This window comes from Prosopis cineraria, unplaced genomic scaffold (assembly GCF_029017545.1).
Source record: "Prosopis cineraria cultivar Desert tree isolate PC_DT_omini unplaced genomic scaffold, ASM2901754v1 PC1737, whole genome shotgun sequence".
Classification (NCBI taxonomy): Eukaryota; Viridiplantae; Streptophyta; class Magnoliopsida; order Fabales; family Fabaceae; genus Prosopis; species Prosopis cineraria.
The window spans coordinates 2,738-24,498 of NW_026557062.1; the positions used below are offsets into that span (position 1 = coordinate 2,738).

At 34.3% G+C, this 21,761-nt stretch overlaps 3 protein-coding genes across 4 annotated transcripts; 2 read left to right on the top strand and 1 right to left on the bottom strand.

The window, feature by feature from the left end:
- Positions 1-358: 358 nt before the first annotated feature.
- LOC129300759 (nudix hydrolase 16, mitochondrial-like) lies at positions 359-3,733 on the top strand. Of its 2 annotated transcripts, none has more exons than XM_054939344.1 (4): positions 359-826; positions 1,619-1,733; positions 1,928-2,011; positions 3,157-3,733. In XM_054939344.1, the coding sequence occupies exons 1-4, from the start codon at positions 756-758 to the stop codon at positions 3,472-3,474; spliced, it is 588 nt and encodes a 195-aa protein (XP_054795319.1). In that variant the 5' UTR covers positions 359-755; the 3' UTR covers positions 3,475-3,733. The 2 variants fall into 2 exon arrangements, with proteins under 2 accessions (XP_054795319.1, XP_054795320.1); XM_054939345.1 differs by having other exon boundaries at positions 366-826; positions 3,169-3,733.
- A 6,888-nt stretch (positions 3,734-10,621) lies between these two features.
- LOC129300758 (uncharacterized) lies at positions 10,622-11,404 on the top strand. The gene has a single exon (XM_054939343.1). It carries the CDS (start codon positions 10,622-10,624, stop codon positions 11,402-11,404), a length of 783 nt encoding a protein of 260 aa, XP_054795318.1.
- Positions 11,405-20,570: 9,166 nt separating this feature from the next.
- On the bottom strand, positions 20,571-21,495 carry LOC129300760 (uncharacterized). Its single transcript, XM_054939346.1, has 2 exons — positions 20,745-21,495; positions 20,571-20,614 (listed from the first exon to the last, which is right to left on the bottom strand). The coding sequence occupies exon 1, from the start codon at positions 21,241-21,243 to the stop codon at positions 20,761-20,763; it is 483 nt and encodes a 160-aa protein (XP_054795321.1). The 5' UTR covers positions 21,244-21,495; the 3' UTR covers positions 20,571-20,614; positions 20,745-20,760.
- Between the last annotated feature and the right edge of the window lie 266 nt (positions 21,496-21,761).

Genomic DNA, 21,761 nt, shown 5'->3' on the forward strand with positions numbered 1-21,761 from the left:
ATCATATTGGTCACAAAAATATATATAAAAAAATTTACGTCCATTTTTATTATTATACTTTAACTTACTTTTAAATTAAATCAGCTTAAAAAATTTTAATTTGTTTAACTGAATTTTTAAAAAATATTTAAATATAAATCAATTAAAATTATAATTTTTTTAATTTTAATTTATTAATCTCAATTAAGTTGTGAATTCTTCAATTCAAACACAAACGAAATAGTGAGAATGGTTAGAATGGGCCCCAAGAAAAAAAATAAAAGGAAAAAAGAACGCGGGGCGGTGCTGTGGGCTACTGAAAGAAAGGCGTTGGTCACTGACTCTGAACAATCCAAACCGACCAGCACATTCACATTTGTCGATTTGTGACCTTCTTCCCACCTAAAGTGTTAATGTAACCATAAATGCATCGCCTCTCCATTTCTCGTTCATTGCTCCCTCCCACTCCTGCCCCTTCTTCTGTTCGTGTCTCGGAAACAGAGTTTGGGGTTACAGCATCCCCCACCCCCACCCCTTCGGTGGTGTCCTGCTATTGCATGGTGTTTCTGGTTTTCGAGAACGTGGCTTTGTGAACGAGAAGTGGCAGCGACTGCAGGAAATGCGGTATCGGATTAAAGGGGGAAAAAACATCTTATATGAATTTGGGTTCGATTCCAAATGGTGTGAAGACCATCATTCAGTTTGGGTTTTCACGTTATTGTTTTGGAATCGGGGGGATTTAGTGTTGTGGTAGGAACGAATATCCAAATCCAGAAATGTCTGAATTGGTGGCTCGTACAGGTCGTCAGCGGCAACGTTATGAGGACGGTTGCCGCCTTATTGCTGGGTACTTGCCTCTTTTCTAAGAATCTTCTCTGCGGGCGTTTTTGTACTGCTCTTCTCTTGCCTTTTTCTTCCGCATATCCACCACATCATTGTCTGCTTGTTGCTCAATCCTTTCCAGAAATTCAACCGCATTTTTTCCTCTTGGACTTGCTTAGTATAAGTGTCCTCCCACAAGAAATGCAGCGTTGAGAAGAAAATGATCAATGATTTTAAGAGATCCCATTGAGTTTATTAAAATTTCCGTGTCAGTTTCTTCCCCGACAATATCTCTGAAGGGACGATAGATTTTCGAAGCTGGTATACATATGTTTACTCGACAGTCATGTTGGCATGATGATATCAGGAAATATTTGATTGGTTGGTTCAGTGTTGTGGATTGACAAGGGAACGAGAGGTACTCTTGTTGCCTAGTTGCATGTGTTATACAGGAACCTAATACTTTAGCTTACAGCTTCCATCTATTACATGTTTAAATAAATTTTAAATCATGGGAAAGTTATTATGGTCCTTCTTAGTTTAATGCTTGTTAAAAAACAAGGTATTCACGTGAGGCACCGTAATTATGAGATCGGTGATAACTTTAACTAGCAGTTTCGAGGTGAGATCAGACAGATTTATTCCTCGAACACACTTATGAAACATTAATCCTGAGATGGGGTATTCTTTAGTCTCTATCCATTTGCAGAACTGCTAATAATGACATGGATTTTATATTGTGAAATTCTGAGCTGAGCTGACGGGCCTTCAAAATCTCAGAAGCACGATTAATTCTGATCTATGAAATGATTGACAGGTGCATTCCCTTTAAGTATAGAAGTCCTTCCAAAAGAAGTGATGGTGCATCTAAAAATATTTTGGAGGTCTTGATGATCAGCTCAGCTAGTGGACGTGGTCTTGTGTTTCCAAAGGTATGTGAGGGATTAATATATGCTTTGATATTCATTATGATTGACTTCCATTTCCAAATCAAAATCAATTGCTAGCAGAGTAGCTTATGCTGCAACTGTATTCACTACTTTATTGCACAGACTTATGCAGCTTTCCTAGGTAATTGAGTTCTAGTGGCACTCATTATGATACTCACATCGTTTCCATTATGAAGGGGGGATGGGAAAATGATGAGACTGTTGAGGAGGCTGCAGTTCGAGAAGCTGCAGAAGAGGCTGGAGTTCGAGGAGAACTATTGGTAAGGATAAATGATTTTTAATTCTTCTGTATTATTTATTGTACCATGTGGATTTTTTTTATCGTCAGTGAGGTCAGATGCTGAATGAATTTTTGATGTACCACTCTTGTGTGTGAGTTTGTGTACTTTCTTGCACATTCATGACATGAATATGATACCATCATGATCTCTTAACCGCTTGTGAATATTATAATTCTATTTTCAAAGATAATGATAAGGCACAAGTTTGCTAATTTTGTTTAAAACATCACGACTCAGACACATGGAGGCTATCATGGGAATGCTTGAGGCCTCTGCTGATGATGTGACTTTTAAGTGTCTCAGATATGGGTCAGGGACCAAATTGTGTAGGGACTAGGGAGTGAGATAATCCTTAAATCACAAATGGATGATCGAGAATAATAAGTTGTCATAAATGGTTTCCCTTATTTTCACATTAATGGATTTTGCATTAATCTCAATCCAAGGATGATTATTTCCTCACACCTCATAAGAAGATCACTCTTCTCAGGTTATGTGCTGGATATGTTTTAACTCCTAGAAACCAGATTTTCTTGTTCCATAAGTCAAAGTGGTCAATAATTGAAATTAGAATGGTAGATTGTTAATCAAGTGGTTCCATGTGAAATCTTCTGGAAATTGTGAAGCACTGTTTCTTAATGTCCATTTCAATGAAACTAAGAATCACTGAAAAGAAGACCATCACATGATAAAATCTGGAGTCCAAGTTCTATGCGATGTGTCAAATTCAAATCATGTTTGGTTGTATTCCCCCCTTGTGTCAGAGACGGACTAACTTCTATTTAAAGTGTCTGCATTTCACTGCCAATAAATAAGTAGGCTTATTAAGTTGTATGAATTTGAAAAGTTGCATCCCTTGATGCCCTTGATTTTCATTGCCTTAACTGCTAAAACTAATTTTAGACGAGTGGCATTTGTCCACTGATAAACCGTGGAAATAGTTGGCATGTGATTAGTTTCTGTTTCTTTTTTTTATCGTTTCCTCTTGCCCTCTGGTTATTGCCAGGATTTTTAATTTGATGCGTTTTTTTTTCTCCTTCAAAATGTCGGGGGAAGAGGATTACATTGTTTTTGGGTCAACTGTGAACGCTAGTACCTTCCTCTCAGTGATAGTTGAAGATTAGTCTTTCTTTCAGGAATTCCTGGGGTATTATGAATTCAAGAGTAAGACCCTGCAAGACGAGTGCTGTCCTGAGGGTTTATGCAAAGCTGCTATGTTTGCTTTGCTTGTGAAAGAGGAACTCCAGGTTTGGCCTGAACAAAGCACTCGCAAGAGAATTTGGCTAACCATCCCTGAAGCTGTCCATTCTTGCCGAGATCAATGGATGAGAAGCGCTCTTAAGGAAGGCTTTGTCAGATGGCATGAAGATCAGGGGATGAGTTCCACAAAGGAGGATGAGAACCGTGTAATATTGACAGATTCATCTCTTCACGAAAGTTGATGAATTTAGCAGTTGCCCGCAGTTGATTGGAGTGCTTTCCTCTCTGTGCAGGCTCTATCTTTGTTCAAGGTTAAAGTACTGCGTTGTTAGTGGGAATTTAGGTTCTCTGACGTCCTCTATTTCTTTTTGTGGGCATGTGACCAATTTCAGGATAACTTTGTAGCACTCTAGATGAATCCTAGTGTTTCATCCAGTCGAAGTTGTCAAAATGTTAATAGAATTTTAATTACATGGAAAATATTGTTCTCTAGTAATATTATTGATCATGTTGCTGAATATTATTCTGCTAGAAATACGTCCGAGTTATTGGACGATTATACAATGCATCTGTATCCAAGGTTGAATGTTTGCATGTATCACAGCCTTTCATAGGAGAATTTGTGAGGACAGTGGCAAGCGGGGTACTTAATCGTGCCCGCGGCGCAAGATTCTACGTGTTATATAATTAATGTAGGTTTAATGTGGTGCATGGGGTTAAAAGAATCATCAATTGCAATATTTATAGCTGATGTAACTTATTATTATACGAAGACGTAGATGTACATGATAAGTGTATGAGGGTGATTTATGAGAAGTGAGCACGATGCCTTGAGTCTTGCCGTCCCATGTTGTCATAAATTCTGGGATTTTTTTTCTCTCGCAATGTGAAGTATTATCGGCCAGTTGGGGAACATCGTGTGGAGCAGTCGCAGGCTTGGCCGCTGATTGACGGTGAGATTGTGATGCTTATGTATTGGATCTGTTTGTGGCGTGGGTGATTAGTTGACCCATGGATGGTGCTGGCTCTGCTATTATGTGCATAGCAGCAGTGGCCCAGGAGTGTGAGGACGAGGCTGTGGCTAGTGGATGTACTAACAGTAAATCCAGAAGCAGTGAAGACAACTAGAGCATAACGTTATGTGCTGACATTGAAGACCGAAACAAGAAAGTTATTCTGAATCAGTGGTGCTGCCACAAAGCTATTGCTATCTTGGGATGCTTATCAACTATATGTGAGAAGCAAAGCATATTTATAAGGTCGTCTGAATGGAATCTGTTACTTTCTCCGCATTAATACTATTCTGTCATGGATGGAATTCACACGGAGCAGCTGCCTCCACACTCCATCACACATTAATCACCCAACGTTGCTCAGGGCGGCCATAGCCTTGGCCTTCAAAATAAAATTTCATTTATACCTACATAGCCAGTCACTATTTTTCCCGCTGAATATTGATGGTAATTAAATATTTTTGTCAAGAATTTATTTCTTGTTCATACCTTATATAACCGATCATTAATTTTACATCAAACATTAATATTAATTATATCTTCTCATCAAAAATTTGTTACTCCACATTTCACTGTGCTATAATTTTCATTCTGAATATCAATTAACCATTCTCTAATCAGAAGGATAACCTGTATATACTATATTAAAAGATTAAACTCTTTTGAATACATATATTGCTTAGGAAGTATTTGTTGATGATGCCTCTGACCATGTTTTATCATTTTATTCTCCTTCTTACATTAGTGTTAAACCCTGACCATTTTATTTTGTGTTTTTTTTTCTTTACTAATATAATTTCCTTTTCCTCAAAACAAAAAAAAAAAAGATAATACCACTAACAATTACTACTATTAAAAGAAATTTTTTAAATTCAAAATTGCTTAAATTTAATTTTAGAACAACCATGTTACAAAAACAAATTAGATGAATTAGCTAGATTTCATATTAAAAGTAAAATATTAGAATTATTTTATCACAAAATTTAAATATTTGATTTTACAATTAAAAAACTAGAAAAGTGATGCAAAGATATATAAATAATAATAATAATAATAGGTTTCATAAGTAATTTTATTCTAAGCCTCCAAACTTTTTCACGATGCCTTGACATTGCCATCATGAAATTCTCAAGCTTTCATACAACTATTTTACCCTATATGCTATTTGCGCTCCCCAAATGTTCCAGCTGCTTTTTTTTTTCCCCTAATTTCTCTTACGTTTTATTTAGGTCTTGTTTGATTTAAAAAAAAAAAAAAAGAGAAAGGAGGAAAGGTGAGGGGAGGGTGAGGAGAGAGGGCAGGAAAGGGAGGGTTCCCCCAATTTTAGAGGACAGATTTTGGAGAGAAGGAGAGGAGAGCAAGGAGAAGGAGAAGGAGAAGGGGCTTGTTTGGTAAGGTGAAGGAAGAGGAAAATTTTTCCTCCACTCTCCCCCAATCAAATAATACTTTAGAGAGAAAAAATTATGGAAAGAAAATAAAAAAAAATGACATTTTCATTCTTGCTCTTCCTAATTTCCTCTTAGATGGGAAAAAGTTAAAATAAAAAAAAATTATGTTACTTTACCCCTTTCGTTTTCTCTCATTATTTATTTCTTATTTTAAATAAAAGGTAAATTAAGTAAATTCATTTTCACCGTGACTCGCTTAGCTAGGCACCTAGCCCATGTAATCAATGCCCCGGAATCATGATTATCTGCATGTATTGTTGGAAATATTCGAAGTTTCGAAGTATTGTGAAGACTAAACACTTCCAATGCTCTGGTGATGATTCTTTCTTTTAGTATCCAAAAATATAGGCATCTTAAAATAATTTGCATATTAATAAAATTTTTATTCTTATAAAACTATAATTATTTTAATTTTAAATTTTAAATTTTAAATTTTATTTTATGATGAACAACAAGAATATCATAAATTTATCAACACAACATCTATATTAATGTATCTTTGTTTTCCTCTCGAGAGGGTAATTTAAAGCAAATACATTTATGATTCCTTTATTTTTCTTTAAAGCACGCAACTTTATTTTTATATTTGAAATGTTGTTATTCAAACAGAATATAATTGACCCCACACGATAAAATTAGGTTGTAAATATTTTTGTCTATAATTATAGAGTTAAATAATAAATTTGTTCCAAATTATTCGTGTAAGAATATATGGGACTCTAAACATATTATTTTTTATATAATGTTCCCTTTCAATATTGTAAAACAGCATAGTACTGCCCCTACTATTAACAAATATTAATTTTGATTGTTAATTGAAAACATTACAACAAGTGATTAAGAAAATTTGTTTGGTACTCTTTTGTAATTTTTGAAATTATTTTTTGTAACGTTCTTGTCATTTTCTGCAATTTTTTATTTTTTATTATAATTTTTGATTAACTAACAATTAAAATTTAAAAAAATTAAAAATAATAATAATTAAAATTAATTTTTTTAATAATAAAGGTGATATTATATTATTTTTAATAATTAAATGAAAATATTATATTAAAATAAATTTTGAATCAAACATCATCTTGAATTTATAATTTAATGATAAAAACACCTTTTAAAGTCATAATTATAACTAGAGTCAGTAATTCGGGCGGGTCGAGCTTATTCGAGCCAGGTTCAATTCGGGTCGGGTTTATTTGGATCGGGCTTAAAGCATCCTACCCCTTCTAAAAAGTCCATATAGCCAAGCCCAACCCTAACACCTTCGGGCTTCGGGCTTATTCGGGCTAGCTCGAATACCCGAAACTTTTTAAAAATATTTTTTCTGTATTTTTGAACCAATTTTAATTTTTAAATAATTCTATCAATCGTAAAATATTATTTTAATTTTAAAAGAATAAAATAAAAATAATTTATCAACTTTGTATTTAAGTAGCTCTGTTATTATTTTGTTGTATTATGTATAATTTATTCATGAATATTTCCTTTACTTGTAAATTAATGTCTTAATTGTTTAAATATTGCTCTTATCATAGTCATATATAAATATTTTATATATTTTAATTAAATTATATTATTTTAATTATGATTAAGCTGATCCCAATTCAATCACAGTTAGACTACTAACTTAAAATTATTATTTCGATTAGTTCAAAGTTTTTAATAACTTTTAGGTAAATTATACTTTTTATTTTTATGAATATAAAAAAATTGCCATCATTATATTATATAAAAAAATTATTTAATTATGAGTAAAATATTATTTTTGTGAAATTATTTTTCTTTAACTTTTTATATTGTTTAACTCTTATATAAAAGGAATTCTTACTCTAATTTACTCTTAATTTTTAACCAAATCTAGCATGGACAATAATCAAGTAATTATTCAAGAATATTATTCTATTTATTATGTTTATCTAGTAGTAGAGGTTGAAAATTCGTACATGCCTAAATTTTATTTTTTTAAATTATTTTCAATTTTATTTTTACTTAAAATTAATTCTCTTAGTTTATAAAAAAATATAAAATTATTTTTTTACATGCAAATGATTTATAGGACTCAAAATTTTTTTTCCCAAAACTGGGTCTTAAAATATTAAAATTAATATTAAAATATATTTAAAATAGATATTTTGAGATATTTTATTGATTAAAAATAATAAAATATGAAATATAATTATTTTAATTTTTTTAAAAAATGACTACATTAAAACACTTATATATATAGTATTTTGGTATAAAATGATATAAAAATTAAAAAATTAATTAATATTTATCACATTTTATATATTTTTTAAAAAAATTATTTTTTTATTCGGATATTCGGGCCAAGCTCAAACCTGATCGGGCTTGGCCCTTTATTCCTCGGGCCTATTCGGGGCCTATTCGGGTCGTCCGAATAGGCCCGAACAATAAAAAAATAATATTTTTTTTTTTGAACTTGGCCCTAAATTTTTGGGGCGAGTTCGGGATGGCCCGTCAGGCTTGGCCCAAATTATCAGCTGCTCTATTATAACTGAATCTCCATGTTGTTTGTCTTCCTATTGACATACAATGGTACGCAGTATTTTTAAAATCGGACCAACATTAAATCAAAAAAGTCAGCAGTTCCACAGGTTCACATGGTTCAACCGGTTTTGGACCAATAGTCCAATCGATGACGTAATAATTAAATTAAAAAAATTATATATGTATATAATAATTTAAATATAAGAAATACATATAAAATTGCTATTTAACTTAAAAAATTAAATATTTTAAGTTTATCATCACTTAACAATCCATATGATACAACATAATATTAAATGATTAAAAATTAGTCATTTTTTTTAAAAAAAAATTGATAAAAATAAAAAAAAATTAACACTCTACAACTCTGATTTTTGAAAATCGAATTCGATTCCCGGCTTGATTCTAATTTTTGTCCAACTGACGGTTCGAAATGGCTCAAATCGGCTCAACTTTTAAAATAATTTTTTTTAAATTAGACTGAAAATTAAATCGGTCGACCGTCTGATCAATCTTACCATTCAGTCCGATTTGATTTCAAAACAATGATACAACATGCAACTGCTTTGCAAACGCGTCCATATTTAGTATTCATAATGGCATGTTGATCATGCGTGGCTCAATTTAAGCCCCTTATTTTTCTCTGAAATGGTTTTTTTCTATTTATTTAAATTAATTTTAAATATTTTTAAATATTATGCTTATTAATATAAAAATTATAAAAAATTTAACACTAAATCTGAATTGTCTTGTACTCATTATAAAATGAGCATCATAATGTCCATCACATCTGATGAGACTTAAATCAACTAAATTTAAATTTTTTTATTTTTTATTTTTATATTTGTTAAAATAAAATTTTATAAAAAATATATATATAATTTTAATAAATTTATTTATCACTAATTTAATCACAAAGATTTAATGTGACAGACCAAAGTACACCCTAACTAGTCACCCTTCGGTCAAATCAGCTCGACAATTTTAAAGGCTGCAGGTGTCATCACGCTCATCGGATCAGCACCAACGGTTACGGTGGCGAGTGCCATGATGGTTATGCTGGTGGGATTGGGATCATTCAAATATATTTGGAAAAATTACGCACACGATCCCAAAAAAAAAATTTATTTATAAAAAAATCTTACAAAATTTAAAAACTACAATCAAACTATTTAAGACTTAAATATAATTTAAAATTAGATTATAAAAATAGTAATACCTATATTAAACATATATTACATTAATCAAATAATTATTTTATAACTTTTTATTATTGAATATGTGAAATTATAATTATAAAAAATTAAAATTATAGTTATAAATTATTTGACTAACATAATATATATATCTTTAATAAGGATATTATTATCTTTTTTTTTAAATTTTAAATTATATTCAGACTCCAAGAGCCTAATTGTAGTTTTTAAATTTCACAAGATTTCTTAATAAATAAATTTTCTCTACAATATCTTTATGTAATTTTTTCTAAATATCTCAAACATTTTAAATTTTAATGTAAATATTTTAATTTATACTTTTTACTTAAACTTTAAATTTATTAAAATATAAAAATTGAAAATAACATCAAATCTTGGCAATTTTAATTTCTATGGTGAAAATTGGTAAGCTCAATCCACGCTGTCACTTTATTTGAAGAAAAGCAGTAGTCTTACATATGTGAAGAAAGAAGGGACCAGAGAGAGCTGAAGGGAGAGAATGGAGAGTGAAGTGCATGGTAATCCTGGAGAGTCCGGAGGCGGTGAGGGAGGTGCTAGCGGCTGTGGAAACGAGAAGGATGGCGGAGATAAAACTGGTGGGTCACAAACTGGTGATCCACAGTTTGTTTTCATGGCGAATAAGGATTCGATTGGTAAGGAGAAAGAGATGGTCCAAGCTAAAGCTCCTAAGTCGTATAGGGAGTCTTTACTCAGTTTGAATTCCTCTGGTTTTTATCATGTAGCAAGCACAATGAAGATCTTTTGAAGGGTTGGAAAGGATACTTTGCCAAATGTAATGATCAGGAGAAGAAGCAGCATGGTGAGTTATCTGATGAAGATTGCCAGGTTCTGGAGGATGTGTATGATAGGAAACCAGAATTGAAGTTCACGCAGGCAGAGTATGAGCAGTGGTGTCGTCCTTAGTTAAATTCTTTAATTGTTAAATTAATGGGTAAAACTATCCCATTAAGATATCTTAGGCCAAGGTTGGTTAGAATGTGGAAAATTCAAGAACCAATGAGAATTACACCGCTCAGTAATGGGTATTTTATTGTTTCTTTCACAAAGCAAGAAGATCTCGATTATGCTTATCAAGAAGGTCCGTGGATGATAGATGACCATTACCTCCTAGTATAGAAGTGGCGACCAAATTTTAATCCCTGAAAAGTGGATACCCAGAGGAGGATTGCAGCTTGGATCAGAATAATGGATTTACCGGTTGAGTTATATAATGTGGAATCACTGAGACGTATTGGAAACATGGTTGGAAGGACCTTGAAGATAGATTTATCAACCTCTATTTCAGATATGGGGGCCTTTGCACGAATCTGTGTTGAGTTAGACTTAAGCCAGCCTTTACTCCCTTCATTTATGCATTTCGATGAGGATATAAAAATAGGATATGAAGGATTGCACCTAGTGTGTTTTCATTGCGGTAAATATGGTCATCATAAGGATGTTTGCCCAGAGAAAATTATTCCTTCAAAGCTAGGGAATACTGATACAGTTGAAAAGAGCAGGGAAGCGGATCAGAAAGCGTATACCAGCGAGGAAAGGGATGAGTTTCGGGCTATTTCTGAGGAGGTCCCTGTAAGTAATGCAGTGCCGGTAAAGGAAAAAATTAGAGAGATGGAAAACACGGTGGCTGAAGACAGATACGGACCGGAGATGCTGATTAAGCGTCAGTTACGCTGGAGATATGGTAGTGCGGATTTGAAGGGATTATATGATGGAGATGCGAGATTGAAGGATATGGAGAGAGGAGGAGGCGAAAAAAAGGGAGTGCAATTTGCAACCGGTGAACGTAAAAGAGGCGATCATGGCGGACAGAATCAGAAGGCAGCAGGAAACCGGATTTTCAGCAAGGAGAATATATTAAAGAATCACTCAGAGTGGGTCCCAGTCGGAGAAAACGTAAGGGATCAACAATTGGGAAAGTCAAAGGAAAAGAACATATTCCCCCTGCTGACCGAACCAGATCTCACGTGATGAAGATTAGAGGTAATTGCAGTTTGGACTTGAAAACTTCAAATACTTTTAAAGTATTAGATAATGGGCTTCAAGAAATGGGAGAAAATAATTTCAATCAAATGGTGATGCATGTGGGCCCAAATAAAGAAATTTTTTCTAAAGCTCACAAAGAGGTGATTTATGTGAATAAGACGAAAGATGAGACTATTTTCAAAAGTAAAGGAAGCAAAGTTGTTATGGCTAATGAGATAGACGCGATTTCAGAAGTTGTCATGCATGAAGATAAAAACCATGATGAGGGCTCTAACGAGGGGAATAATTTATTGAGCATTGAAGCTCGTTCCTTTTCAAATATGTCTTGATGAATTTTGTCTTCTGGAATAGTAGAGGAACAGGTTCAAAATCATTTCCTGGGCTGGTTAAGGAAATTTCAAAAAAACATTCTGTGGATTTTTTTGCCATGCTAGAGACACGTACTGGTGGTAGTAGGGCGCAGAGACTAGCGAAGGCGATGGGTTTCCATAATTTTGAAGTTGTAGATGCTAGAGGATTCAGTGGTGGTTTATGGGTTTTATGGAATGATGCTTCTTGGAAGTTTGAAATTTTGCAGAAACACGACCAATTTATTCATTCGAAACTTAGTTATGGCAGCAATGAATTATTTATTACAGCTGTATATGCTAGTCCTAACCCCATTCTTCGCAGAGCTCTTTGGATAGAACTGAGAAGAATTAATTTTTCTATAACTGGGGCTTGGTGTATCGGAGGCGACTTTAATAGTACTCTTTTTTTACATGATAGAAAATCTTCTCACCAGACCGGAGCTAGTATTAATAAAGAGTTCTGTTCTTGGGTTGAGGAGCTCGAGCTGTCAGATTTGGGATGTAAGGGTCCTTACTTCACGTGGAAGCGAGCAGAAAGTGAGAGTAGGATTGACAGAGTGCTGAGTAATGAAAGTTTTAACAATTATTTTCCTGAGGCAGTTGTTACTCATCTCCCTTTCTTCAAATCAGATCATCGTCCCTTATTACTTCATTTGACTAGTCAAGGTTGTGCTAGAAAGATTAAAGACCGTCCTTTTAGATTTAATGCAGCTTGGGTCCTTCATGATGATTTTGAGAGTTTGGTTAATAAGATTTGGTTGCCAGATGAAGATTGGTGTCTTAATGTTTCTAACTTTACTAATGCAGTCAACCAGTGGAGTCATGATGTTTTTGGACATATTAGTAGAAAAAAACGTCATCTTCTCAATAGAATTGAAGGGCTTAATATCTCAGTGAATTCATGCTATAATGAGGCTTCTCTTGAGCGTCTTCAGAAGAATCTTTGGTAGGAACTTGAAGAAGTTATTCTCCAGGAAAATCTACTTTCAGCTCAAAAAGCTAAATGTGAGTGGTTTATTTTGGGAGATAGAAACTCTAAATACTTTCATGCTAGAGCTAATGCTAGAAGGAAGAGGAATATAATTGAGGCCATTCAAAATGATAATGGTGAGTGGACGTATGATTATGAGGAAATCAAGAATATAGCTTTGTCTTTCTTCAAGAATCTTTTTCATGAAGATTCTGCTCTTACTACAGGTAATTTCATCCCTTGCTCTATTTCTTTCCCTTGCATTGATAATGGCTCTTTACATGAGTTGGGTAGTAATTTTTGTGATGAGGAAATTAAGAATGCTCTTTTTAGTATGGGGCCTTTGAAATCACCGGGACCAGATGGTTTAAATGGGCTTTTCTTTCAAAGCCAATGGAAGTTTATTGGTAACTCTATTATAAATATGGTTCAGCGTATTTTCAACAACCCATCCCTTGTCCATAAGATTAATGGGACGTTACTTATTCTCATTCCTAAGAAGGAACATCCTGAGTCCATTCGTGATTTCCGGCCTATCAGCCTTTGTAATGTTATTTACAAAGTTGTGACTAAGGTTATTGCTAATAGAGTTAAATCTCTCCTCCCTACTATTATTGCTCCTAATCAATATGGTTTTATTCCAGGAAGAACTAGCTCGGATAATATCATAATATCTCAGGAAGTTATTCATTCTATGCGTAATATGAAAGGAAAGAAAGGCTTTATGGCGATTAAGATTGATCTTGAAAAAGCCTATGACAGAGTTAATTGGGATTTTCTTATTTCATGCCTGGAGGAGATTAATTTGCCAACTAAGTTGGTTGAGGTTATTTAGCAATGTGTAAGATCTTCTAAGATGCAACTCTTATGGGAGGGAAGTAAAACAGAAGAATTTAAACTGACTAGAGGTCTTCGTCAAGGAGATCCTCTTTCTCCTTATCTTTTTGTTTTATGTATTGAAAAGCTTGCTCATCTGATACAAGAAGAGATTGTTAAAGGTAATTGGAGACCCATTCGCTTAAAAAAAGATGGTCCTCTTCTCTCCCATCTTTTCTTTGCTGATGATCTGGTTATTTTTGCGGAAGCAACTTTGGACCAAGTACAGGTGATTAGACAATGTCTGGATCGTTTCTGTGCAATGTCCGGACAAAAGGTAAGTCACTCTAAAACTAGGGTGTTTTTCTCTAGGAATGTGAATCATAATAAAGCACAGCAGCTTAGTGACCTTCTTGAATTTAACCGTACGGCGGATTTGGGTAAATATCTTGGAGTCCCTCTCCATCATAATCGTGTGACCAATAATACTTATCAATTTGTGGTGGATAAAATGAAACAGTGACTATCTAGTTAGAAGGCAACTTCTATTTTCTTTGCAGGACGAACAACCTTAACAAAGTCTGTGTTGAATACTATTCCTCTTTATTGTATGCAAACTGCTCATCTACCTGTGAGTACTTGTGAGGAGATTGATAAATGTTCTTGAGGTTTTCTCTGGGGCTCAACAAGGGAAAGGAGAAAGATTCATCTTGTAGCGTGGGATGAAGTGTGTAAACCAAAAATAAATGGTGGACTAGGTTTACGACATGCACATCTTCAGAATAAAGCCTTTATGATGAAAGCAGGATGGGGCCTTATACATAACAAGGAGGCTTTATGGGCTAGAGTTATTAGAAGTAAATATAAATGTGGGAGGGAGCTAATTCCACAAGTGAATAGGACTCTCCCTGGATCTCAGTTCTGGAGAGGTTTGAGAAACAATTGGGAGAAAGTTGAAGCAAAGTTAGAACTTATAACCAACCAAGCGAATGAGAAAGTTGTTAGATGGAAACCTGAGAAGCATGGTATTTTTACAGTTCGTTCTGCTTATGATTCATTGATAGATAGTTATGATTGCCCTGATCAGATGTGGGCCAAGATTTGGAAGCTTCGAGTGCCTCAGCGGTGTAGATCCTTCCTTTGGCTCATGAGTCATGATCGTATCCTTACTAATAAATCTCGCTTTGACCGTCATTTGGATATTCAACCGTGGTGTAGTTGTTGTCCTGAGGAGTTTGAAGACACTCTTCATGTGATGAGACAGTGCCCTGAAGCTAAGGAAGTGTGGATAAAATTATTACGCCCTTCTCAAAGACGGGCTTTCTTTACCACAGACTTACATGAATGGTGCAAGATGAATCTCAAGATTCAGGTAACAGTTAATAATTTCAAGTGGTGTGATTTGTTTGTTGTTCTGTGTTGGGCAATATGGAAAAGTAGGAATGAGAGAGTTTTTGAGGGACGAAGATCGACTATAGTAAGTGTCATAGCACAAGCTACTGTTATCCTTAACTGCATGAACGTGGCTAACTGTTGTTTACAAAATACATCTATTGCTGGCATTCGTCCTAATAATTAGGTGGATATGACTATCTTAGCTACTGATGAGCTCTTTGTTTATGTTGATGGGGCTTTTGCGGCTGCTACTAATTCTAAGGGTTGTGGAGGTCTAGTTAAGGATACCAAAGGGAATATCATTGAAGCTTTCATGCTTCGTTTAGAGAAGGGGGATAATCTGACGGTAGAATTATGGGCTTGTTATATGGGTCTAAAGCGTGCTTGGGATATCAAAACTAAGCATGTAAGAATCCATAGTGATTGTCATGAAGTACTATCTCTATTAAGAGCCAATAATTACGACCTTCATGAAGACCGAGAGCTTATTGCTGAAATTCAACAAATACTTCAAAGAGATTGCCAGGTTGATATGAGATGCATTGGAAGGGAATTCAACTCAGAAGCTGATTCCTTAGCGAAACGTGCCTTATCTCTCCCCATGGGTCTTCACGTAGTGGCTGGTGACTCTATTCCTTCATTCATGGAGGAGTTTTAGTTTTCATTTGCTGTTTGTTTTGTTTGTTTCTTATTTATCAAAAAAAAAGAAAAGCAGTAGTCTTCCAAAACTACTTCAAGATAAATGGACCTAGTTTCGCTTCTTCGAAGAATCGCTCCTCCGCACGGAAGAGGGAAGCCAGGTTTAAGATACTTTCTGTAGATTTATTTACAATGTAAAAAAAATTAATTTTATTTATAAGTCGTATTATTAATTTTTTATAATTTTTTTATTTTTAATTAAATATTAAAGAGAGAAAATATATTATTAAAATATATATATTTAATAAAAATAAAATTAAAAATTTATTAAATTTTAAAATAGAATTAATGAATTTTAATATTTTCTTAAATATTAACAAAATATATTATAAATAATTTATAAGATGAGTAAAATGAAAAAGTCAATTGACATGACCGTTGGGTAGAAAATGGAGATGTTAAGGCAGTGGTCCCGCACCATGCATGAATGTGATGCTGTTAATTATGGGTAATTTAAATTATTGTTTTAATCCCAAGGAAGACACCGCGTTGGCAAAACTGAGGTTGTAACTGACTGTACTGTTCCTGCAATTTAGTTATATATAGGTTTATTTTATCCTTGTTTATTTAAAAAAATAAAAAATAAAAAGAGGCTGTAATGGTAATACCAGGTTCAGATGTACATAATCTCAGCAGGTTCTGTGGCATGAAGACCGGGTTATCGAGTTTCGTCAACTATGAACAGCGCCGGTTGATATTTCCCTCCTCTAATAAAGTTTGTTCTACGATTAATTACGACATGTCATTGATTTTTTTGGCCAGAAGATATCAGTATCATAGAGATCTCCCCCCCCCCCGTTCGCAGGCCACACAACAGCCATCAACCAAATCTAAGAACCAATTAAAACAAACAAAACTGATCCAAAAACACCAAACTAAACATCACGGAAGAATGAATTTACAAGCACAACACGCCCTGAAAAAAACTGATGATATAACAAGAAAAGGAAAAGTCAACTTCATCCACGCTTTTCTCGTTTCGTAATCATAGAAGCATATTCTCTTACCCAGATACACTCTCTTGTCAAAATTTCTTGTATATTTTAAACACGCATGATCGTAATTTATTCTATAAGCCAGTGTTGTTTAAGCATTGAACAAACGTATTTTTTATATTGAAATAGACCGTAAACAAGAAATGGAGAAAGAAACGTTTAAGAAAGGCTGGTGTCTTTTAATGTTATAGCATATGAGAGAATAGCTCTAAATAAAGCTACGGAACATATAGCGCCAAACAATAGCTTTTTTCTAGAAGAGTAATATCCCTACGCATGTAACGCAAACAAAAGCACGTACGACGCTATGAAGTTGTGTCACATGTAGTTTTTATGTTTTTTAAAAAGTTAAAGTGACTACTATTTAGAGAGAGAGAGAGAGAGAGGACGGTTAGTAGGGTTTAATGGTGGCGGTTGGTTTGCTGGTTCATTTAAGTTTTCCGGTTTCCCTTTTGTTTGGCCCAGTTGAGAGATTTCCATAACAGTACAACTCCCTTGTGCATATCCCAAAAAAATATAGCAAATATGAAAAGCGCCCTCACGCTGCACACAGAAAATCTTACAGTATTATGGCAAGGTCCATAATTATTGTTGTTGTTGTTGTTGTTATCTGCTTATATATTCTGCTCGTCTCAATTTTTATTTAACAGAGTTGAGATCTTTTTTTAAAAAAAAAAAATCTGAAGTATGATGCTTGTGCGATAGGAGTTTCAACAGATTGTCTTATATATGTACTGTGTATCGGTATTTCAAATGATGAGTATATCTACGGTCTGCATTTATTAATTTTTTTTTCTCATGCTGTCAGCAACTTGTTCGCGGTGATCTGGCCAAAACAACAACATCAACACCAGCAACTTGCCTATACACTTGGGGGCAAACCCCAAAAACAAGAAAGAAGAAAGAATCTCATGCCTGATTCATTGAACATTAAATCAGTGAGACTTGAATAAAGCTGTTTAAGAGAGAAACCGACAACACGGAGTCCTGCAAATCATAAGCATCCGAAAAGACAAGTTATCGAAGCCCACGACCAGCAACTTGAGAGACGGGGAAGAAAAAGTCGCTTCCTCTAACTCTTAAGGTCAACAAGGTCCGCCAAGTTGCAAGCTTTCCATGTCCACCTAAGCGTCATTCAATTCTAACGAAGTTTGATTACTTAATTTCACCCGCGACGCCAAAAAGCTCCTGAATTAATTAATTTCGTTTTTTTTTCTTGAGCCCGCGAGAAACTCTGAAATCATTCAAGAAATGCATGAAAGCTGTATATGCGCTAATCATATGCCACGATTTATTTAGGCAGATACTTTAGGGCTCAGGCTCTTCAAAAAATCAACAGACCACAATATATATGAAGTGTTTTTTTTTGTCAGGGATCAAATAGCAATTAGAGGGCTTAACAGCTTGCAAATTGCAGAACTGTCGTTATAACAAATTTTGAAGTGCAAGTAGATCCTAGACAACGTTTGTTTTCAATGTTGATACCTTATAGCTAGCTGGCTTTCACGGCAAGTTGTTCAGAACCCAGCCCACTGGTTTACGAGTTCTTCATTCATCCCCTCCAATCTTTGCTTGCCGAGGCTCTTGGAACATGGCATGAAGGGCTGCTTGATAAGGGTTTCAGGCACAGTATGAAAATTCAGGTCAATCTACTTAATTAAATTAGTAAATTAAACCATTTAATTAGCATATATTCACAAATTTAATTATAAATTGCTTTATTTATTATCAATTTGATTATGGTATGACTACAATTTCAATCATTACTTTTTAAATTAATGTCTTAATTGGTTCAATAACCGATCCGGTCTTCAATGCTTTGATTTTGGGTGAGCACCATGGTGCTACATCATCTAAAATTGATTTTAATGGTTTAAATTTAAATTTTTTAATCTATAATATATAATATAATTTTAGAAGGGAATCTGGTCACTATCAATTAATTCTCTGTTGCCCTGCAGTGCTTGTTACCATCAAAATTAAGATAGTGCCGGGCCCAAATATTAAAAATAAATAGATGGCAGTAAATTTTTGAAAAAAATGATAATTAAGGATCATATAAAATTATTAATTAAAATTAAAGACTTTGAATTATTAAAATCTTAATAATGGACCATGGTCCTTATATAAAATTAAAAACAAATATGAATTTATAAAATTGCCCATGAGTAAATGCATAAAATAGTTGATGGAGCCTCATTTGAAAAATCAAGAAAAAATATTACTAAAATTATTATTACGGGTTGGGACTATTATTAATCTTAATTAAAAAATTAAGATTCTAAGTATTATGAGTTGAGACTATTGAAATTGTTATTATGGGTTGAAATTATTATAAAGCAAGCAATTATAAGAACAAAGAGAAGTGGTGTCAATCACAATTGATTGCGAAGATGATGAAGGATCATGAATTTCGTCCTAACAATTCCAATAAGAAAGTGAGCAGCACACGAATTGATGAATGATAAAAACGTACAAGACAAAGCAATATAGAACTTGTAAATTAAGAAGCCTCACTTGTAAATTATAAAGTTACAATCATAAGTAAATAATAAATACAATTTTAGTATACTGTTTATAAAATATGACATAGGATTTGCAAATTAAAAAGTTTTCTTTGTAAATTATGAAGTTATGATTATAAATAAATAATAAACAAAATTTAAGTTTATTATTTATAAAACACGAAATAGAATTTATAAAGTTAAAAGTTTTATTTATAAATTGTGAATTTACCATTATAATTGAATATTAAATACAACTTTAATTTATTGTTTATAAAACATAAAATATGACCTATGAATAAAGAATATCCTCTTGACATAAATTGTAAAGTTAAAGTTATAAGTAAATGATTTTTTTTTCTGAAATTCAAATGGATTTAAGGAGAAATCATGTCTTTTCATGTCAATTGTAAATCACACTCAGATCCTATAAATTTAACTATAATTTTTAAATAAGTTACTTTTATAGTATATATACATAATTTTTTCATTATAAACCGGAGGCACGTAGTAATTAATGAGCGAAAGTGTTGCAACTCGCGTGTCTTAAATAAGAGGGCTCACTGACATTTATTTGGGCGTAAAATAGGCAAGCAGTATTGGGCTTTGAATAGAACAGGATGAGACCGCCACTACAGATATAAAGGAACAAGAGGTTGATATAAATCACTTCAGCTCTGAATTTCTTATGATCACAACTGGGAAATATCACAACCAGCCGAAAAACACACACACACACACACATATATATATATATATATATATGGAAATGGAAACAAAAGTCAAGTATTTATGTAGTTAATTAAAAGTTTAAAACCCTCTATACCACAGCAAGCTGGAAAGCCCCACACCGGCCAGCTCTCAAAAACTTATCACAAGTCGTAATTAAATATGGATTTGGAAACACCACACTGGTGATATTTCTGACCATTATTTGCTGTACATTCTTCGCTTAATAAAGCCTCACCTTGCTGCCTAAAGATGTTAATTTGGCCCTACTCAGAAAAGGACCAAGGAAGAGCCTCAGAGGCAAAAGGCATGTTCAATCACACCTCAAAGACTCTTCGATTCTGCCATGACTTTAACCTTAATCCCCATCCAGTTCTCCGTTTTCACGCTTCCCATTCGTCTGCGCTCCCAGTGTATATATATATATATATATATATGCATCGGGAGCGCAATCAATTTGAACCACTTGTTTTACTTTACTCTTTATACTTTCAAAACTGACTGGATCGCCATCTTCAATTCAACTAAATAATGATTAGAACAACTTTTTGATACAAGGATTAGCTATAGGTTTCCTTCCATTGCTGTTGCGGCTAGCAATCTTCTTCAAGAAATCAAGACTAAGAGCCCATTCCTAGCAGTTAGAGTCAGGGATTTCTGTTCTATCACGCCCAAATCCAACATTAAATCAAATTGAACAAAGCCAATGGCAAGGCTACAGTTAATAAACATGTTCCCTGACATAAACAAAGTAGTTGCATCACATATAAACAAATTAAAGGCAATACATGTAATATATAAATTATCCGAAAGTGACAAATTTCCCAGAAATAGGTCTGGTCCGGGGGGAAACAATCGAGAGCTTACTGGGTAATTTTAGTGATTACACTGCATCATTCCTGCGCGGCTCCTCGTCGACTAGATCAGGTTCGTAGAATACAGTCGAGGGTAAGAAAGCTGAAATGTCGTCCATCATCTGATGATAAGGGGCGAAGACATGATGATCAAATGGATCAAATCCCTGCTCCATTGAGCCTCCAAGTTGGCCTTCAAAATTATCAAAGATAGGGTCCACTTGAGGCATCACTAGCGGGTGATCACTTTCATGACTGCCAGTACTTTTTGTGACCGACGAATTATCAGAATCCGACGTCTGATGGGCACCGTCGATGTCGGGGTTCTGGAATCTGGAAAGATCCGCCGGCAATTCGGCGTCCTGACCTGTAAGCTCTTGCACTAAGGACATGAACTCCGACGGAGTGACCTTCACCTTCATGGGATTGGATATGTACACTACCTTGACGGGTTTCCTCTTGAGTTTGTCGCTTCTTTTACTCGGTGTCCTCTGCTGCACACTACTGTCCATTTCTCTTCAAGATTTCAGCTTCACATGAAAGAGGTTCAAGGGCTTTGATATTTTTCAGACGAGTTTCTGGGAAAGATTTGATTGAGGAAATCCAAAGCGAAATGATGTTATAGAAGGAAACGGCAGTTAACGAGAGAGGAATGGAAGGTGAGGCGAGGAGAGCACTGAAGTATGCCAACGGGGAGAAGCGGCACCGCAATTTATACGGAAATGGGAAACTTTATCGTACGAAAGCTGGTGAGTGTGGCTCACGCTCCGTCTCTGCGAATGGGGGGATAAGGGAGAAAAGCAAATTTCTGAGCCATGAGGCATGAGTGAGTCAATAATGCTGCCACGTGGATCACTGACGTAAAGGGACAGGCTCATGATGACGTCATGGGCACTCAACTTGGCTCCTGCCTGGAGTGGTCCCCCCGCTGCCATCCTCGTCCTCCGGTATCTAATCCAGTCATGAACAAGGATTAATGAAATTTTGCTGCCGATAGTCGAACTTATTAATTTTACTTATGAATAATTAT